We start from the raw sequence: 6,000 nt of genomic DNA, 5'->3' as shown, positions 1-6,000 counted from the left end.
AACCTTCTAAGACGACGTGGTAATATTGTCTAGATAGAGAATGGCAGATCAGCTGTTAACAAACATGGCTAGTGGTAATTCAGGCAATTAACTTAAAAACAAACAGTTGAAATCAAATGCAACTTTAAATATCTACTTGTAAAACATAAGATCTAGCATCACTTGTATATTTTGTACTTAAATTAAAAAACATGACAAAATAAATCTATAATATTTACATTGAATTCAGTGGCAGAAAAGCCTCCTATTCTAGTGAATAGCTGCTATACTGCACATCTACAGCTGGGTCAGAACATACTGGTTTGGGTTTGAGGATGAACAGGGTAAAACACTGTTGCCAGGGACTACCACATGACACAGCATTGTGTAGAATGTCACAGTAGAAACTTGTTGAAAATTGTCATACTGAGACTAAATTTAAAGATAATTGACCCAAAAAAGTATATGGTTTCTGGTGCCTTTTTTGAAAAGTAAAGTCTTGATTAACTTAAGATGCTGCCATGGATACTGTCTGTAAGTGCCCAGATTGTAATGGTTTTAACCAAAACTCAGTCTTTACCCCCAGCCCTGTCCCCTGTCCCCTGCACACCCTAACCCAAACTCAGTCTTTACCCCCAGCCCTGTCCCCTGCACACCCTAACCCAAACTCAGCCTTTACCCCCAGCCCTGTCCCCTTCACACCCTAACCCAAACTCAGCCTTTACTCCCAGCCCTGTCCCCTTCACACCCTAACCCAAACTCAGCCTTTACCCCCAGCCCTGTCCCCTGTACACCCTAACCCAAACTCAGTCTTTACCCCCAGCCCTGTCCCCTACACACCCTAACCCAAACTCAGCCTTTACCCCCAGCCCTGTCCCCTGTAAACCCTAACCCAAACTCAGTCTTTATCCCCAGCCCTGTCCCCTACACACCCTAACCCAAACTCAGCCTTTACTCCCAGCCCTGTCCCCTACACACCCTAACCCAAACTCAGTCTTTACCCCCAGCCCTGTCCCCTGCACACCCTAACCCAAACTCAGCCTTTACTCCCAGTCCCATATATGGTATGTCTGACTTTCTGATTTGTAATTTCACCGCAGTTCCCAACATTGACCAGCAGGTGGCAATGATACTCTCTTCTCAGACAGTAAATGACCACCAGTCAGCTACATTTATTTTGTTAGGAGGGGATTGAAAAGCATTGAGACTATTTGTCATGGAAGCAATTTCACTCATTTACTCATGTGAATGAGTCAAAAGAGATAAGAGAAGCTTATATTGATAGGCACTGTTAAATCTTTACAGCTCAGGATAATATGACTATAATTAAAGAACATCACTACCATCTGCTGGCTGGATCGGTCTTCTGATTTGAACCCCATTCTACACACTGCTAACCTTATGCCTAACCTTAAACCTAAATTAAGATCAGAAATGTACATTTTTGTTTTCATGACATTTTACGATAGGCCTGTAGACAATTTAGACTTTGTGACTGGGTTTTCTAATAACCAGAGAGGCTAGGGGACTTTGTGACTGGGTTTTCTAATAACCAGAGAGGCTGGGGAGAGGAGTTTACTCCAAGTACCTGTGCACAGGTGAAAGTGAAAGTTGTGTCTCAGTATAGGCCCGAGGTGTAGATTGTTCTGTAAAACATGTAGAAATGCACATATAGTGACTATTAGAGTGGTTATGGATTTAAATCAACTATTTTGAATGTGAAGTGGAGGACGTGAAGACCAGTAAAGGTAAGAGGAGATGTCAGTATATTTCACTTTCCAAACTAGACACAACAGTCCTGTTTTAAAACAATGAGGACTGGAGAAAGAGGAAGTGATGTTTGTATCTGTGTGATTGAGCAAAAGAGAGAATTTGATGAATGGTAATGATGTAAATATGAATGTTTTCTCTTTTTATTGCAGTTAAAATGGCAGAGTCCAGACTTCATAGTAAGTCACCATTCTATAATTAATGAACTTTTCTTTCGTGTATCTGGGAGATCAGAACTAAACCAACTATTGAAAATGAAATGTGTTTGTGGTTCTATTTCTCTTCATGTGTAAATGTGTGTCTGGATGAAATGTGTTTGTAACATGAGGGGCGGCAGGTAGTCTAGTGGTTAGAGCGTTGGGCCAGTAACCGAGAGGTTGCTAGATTGAATCCCCATTTGACAAGGTAAAAGTATGTTGTTCTGCCCCTGAACAAGGCAGCAGGGTTGGGCTCCTGAGTGGAGCAGCGGTCTAAGGTACTGCATCTCAGTGCGAGAGGTGTCTCTACAGAATCTGGTTCAAATCCAGGCTGTATCACAACCGGCCATGAATTGGAGTCCCATAGGGCGGAGCACCATTGGTCCAGCGTCGTCTGGGGTTGGCTGTCATTGTAAATAACAATTTGTTCTGAACTGACTTGCCTCGTAAAATATGTATCCAGAGCAATTAGGATTAAGTGCCTTGCTCAAGGGCATATCAACAAATGTTTTCCTAGTTTCCTCAGGGATTCAAACCAGCGACGTTTCGGTTACTGGTCCAATGCTCTTAAGTGCCAGGCTACCTGCCAAACATGTCTGACTAATGGGAAAATACAGAGCCTCTAATTTATTCTATATATTTAGTCATAGCAGATCCTTTTCTTTCTTCAGTAGATTTAAGTTGAGTTCGGTTCAGGATTTACTTGTTCTAAATGATGTTACAGATGATTTTACCATTATCCATTACCTTTACTGATGTTTAAATCAGAGATTTTTACTGTAAAACATCATATGTTGTTATTTCAGGGGGAATTGGCCGTGTATAGACCCATAAAGTGAATTAGTATAATAATTGAAGTGATATTTAATGTTATTAGGTTTGTTTAGGTTCTCTTGCACAATGGTAGACCTGGTTAGTATGAATGTTGAGGCTCGGACACTGGGGTAGACCTGTTTTATATGAGTATGCCCATGGATTTCCCTGGTTTATAATGGGGTGTAGGGATACACAAGGTTCATACAGGTAATGGGGCTGGATGGACGTCTATTGCCCATTCAAATCCTTTCTGGCAACAACGTTTGTGGTAGAAACAAGAGATTGGGGCTGGGTCACATGTGTTATACCACTGTAATATTAGTTTATCTATGAAATGATTAGTGTATACAGGTCAGATGTTACAGGACTAAAAAATGCCGACCATCATTATGTTTGGAGAAAAAAGGGGAGGCTTGCAAGCCGAAGAAGACCATCCCAAATGTGAAGCATGGGGGTGGCAGCATCATGTTGTGGGGGTGCTTTGCTGCAGGAGAAACTGGTGCACTTCGCAAACTAGATGGCATCACGAGGAAGGAAAATGATGTGGATATATTAAAGCAACATCTCAAGACATCAGTCAGGAAGTTAAAGCTTGGTCGCAAATGGGTCTTCCAAATGGACAATGACCCCAAGCATACTTCCAAAGTTGTTTCAAAATGGCTTAAGGACAACAAAGTCAATCCTATAGAAAATGTGTGTGCAGAACTGAAAAAGCGTGTGCAAGCAAGGAGGCCTACAAACCTGAATCAGTTACACCAGCTCTGTCAGGAGGAATGGGCCAAAATTCACCCAACTTATTGTGGGAAGCTTGTGGAAGGCTACCCGAAATGTTTTACCCAAGTTAAACAAATTAAAGGCAATGCTACCAAATACTAATTGAGTGTATGTAAACTTCTGACCCACTGGGAATATGATGAAATAAATCAAAGCTGAAATAAATCATTCTCTTTCTCTATTATTCTGACCTTTCACATTCTTAAAATAAAGTGGTGATCATAACTGTCCTGAAACAGGGAATTTTTACTAGGATTAAATGTCAGGAATTGTGAAAAACGAAGTTAAAATTTATTTGGCCAAGGTGTACGTAAACGTCCGACTTCAACGGTATATACCATAAGGATCAACATTTCACACACCAAAATGAAAATAGAATCAGCTTGAATTTATCTTGATGTCTTATTATGAAGCATTCAGTCATTCTCAGACTGCTCACATAGTAGTGCTGCTTACATCCCTTTCCCTAGATGTACATTAGTAATGAATGTGATGAACAGTCATTCCAATATGATGTATGTTATTTCATTAAAATATGTAATGAGACAGAAATTCAATGAACAATAATAACTAATGCATTCTGTTTTACATGATCATTATTCATGACTCTCCATCTTGGATAATGGATGATCAGGATGGGGTGAGTAATTACTTATTTGTCTGTTTTGTTTATTGACAACCAATAACACAAGACAAAGAACAGACCAGAGTGTTAATCGGATACTATAAAAACGACAGGCCTTGTGAACAGCAGTGTGTCTTCTTCAAGGCTACAAATTAAATCAGTTTCTTTACATTTATCAATACTCTCCCCAAATGTTCTCAAGGTAGGTTGGATTAAGATGTATAGATGTTCTTCAAATTATCCAGAATTTTCATATCATAGTTCTCCCACAATATATCTTCCATAGAGGTCAACATTTTAGTGTGTTTGAGTTAAATGCGGAAGACACATTTCAGTTGAATTCGTTCGGTTGGACAACTGACTACGTTTCTCCCTTCCATTTCCTTTCCCTTTCACATAGTTCTCCCACAATATATCTGCCATAGAGGTCAACATTTCACATAGTCCTCCCACAATATATCTGCCATAGAGGTCAATATTTCAAATAGTCCTCCCACAATATATCTGCCATAGAGGTCAACATCTCACACTCCAAAATGAACATGGAATCATCTTGAATTCAGTTTGATGTCCTAGTATGAATCATTCTGTGATGTTTAGACTGTTCCAATAGTAGCACTGCTTACATCCCTTTCTCTAGATGTACATTAGTAATGAATGTGATGAACAGTCATTCCAATATGATGTATGGTATTTAATTGAATAATGTAATGTGATTGAAATTGGATTGAATGTAACTGTAATGACTCATACATTTTGTTATACATTATCAATATTCATTACTCTCCATCTTGGATAATGGATGATCAGGAGCATTACCATTAACCTCCCACAATATATCTGCCATTTAGCTCAACATTTCACACACCAAAATTAAAATAGAATCAGCTTGAATTTCGCTTGATGTCTTATTATGAAGCATTCAGTCATTCTCAGACTGCTCAAATAGTAGTGCTGCTTACATCCCTTTCCCTAGATGTACATTAGTAATGAATGTGATGAACAGTCATTCCAATATGATGTATGGTATTTCATTAAATGATGTAATGAGACAGAAATTCAATGAACAATAATAACTAATGCATTCTGTTTTACATGATCATTATTTATGACTCTCCATCTTGGATAATGGATGATCAGATTTCCGTGAGTAATTACTTATGTGTCTTCTTTTTTTATTGACAACCAAAAACACAAGACACAGAACAGACCAGAGTGTTAATCTGATACTATAAAAACTACAGGCCTTGTGAACAGCAGTGTGTCTTCAAGGCTACGAATTAAATCAGTTTCTTTACATTTATCAATACTCTCCCCAAATGTTCTCAAGGTAGGTTGGATTAAGATGTATAGATGTTCTTTAAAATTATCCAGAATTTTCATATCATAGATCTCCCACAATATATCTGCCATAGAGGTCAACATATCACATAGTCCTCCCACAATATATCTGCCATAGAGCTCAACATATCACTGTCACGATCGTCTGAAGAAGAAGTGGAGCAAAGCACAGCGTGATGACCGTACATTTCTTTTTATTATTGTAAATGTCGCCAACAAAACAAGAAACAAGGAAACGACCATGAAGCTTAACTTGGGCAATAATGCCACTAACAAAGTCAACTACCCACAAATGCGAAATGAAAAAAGGCTGCCTAAATATGATTCCCAATCAGAGACAACGATAGACAGCTGCCTCTGATTGAGAACCACACCCGGCCAAACACAAAAAAAATAGAAAACATAGAAATAAAGAAACTAGAATGCCCACTCTAGTCACACCCTGGCCTAACCAAAATAGAGAATAAAAACCTCTCTATGGCCAGGGCGTGACAATCA

The 6,000-nt window shown here is 39.0% G+C and overlaps 1 protein-coding gene across 1 annotated transcript in view; it reads left to right on the top strand.

The window, feature by feature from the left end:
• The first annotated feature begins 1,642 nt into the window (after positions 1-1,642).
• Positions 1,643-6,000, top strand: part of LOC120042569 (trichohyalin-like) — a 40,792-nt gene continuing 36,434 nt past the window's right edge. Inside the window, exons 1-2 of the mRNA XM_038987394.1 lie at positions 1,643-1,727; positions 1,902-1,928. Coding sequence (XP_038843322.1) covers positions 1,907-1,928 — 22 coding nt within the window. The 5' untranslated portion in view covers positions 1,643-1,727; positions 1,902-1,906. The remainder of the gene's footprint in view (positions 1,728-1,901; positions 1,929-6,000) is intronic.

The sequence above is a fragment of the Salvelinus namaycush genome, unplaced genomic scaffold (assembly GCF_016432855.1).
Source record: "Salvelinus namaycush isolate Seneca unplaced genomic scaffold, SaNama_1.0 Scaffold713, whole genome shotgun sequence".
NCBI classification, from domain to species: Eukaryota; Metazoa; Chordata; class Actinopteri; order Salmoniformes; family Salmonidae; genus Salvelinus; species Salvelinus namaycush.
The sequence above is the reverse complement of the archived record's forward strand: the minus strand, read 5'-3'. Positions and strand labels throughout refer to the sequence as shown.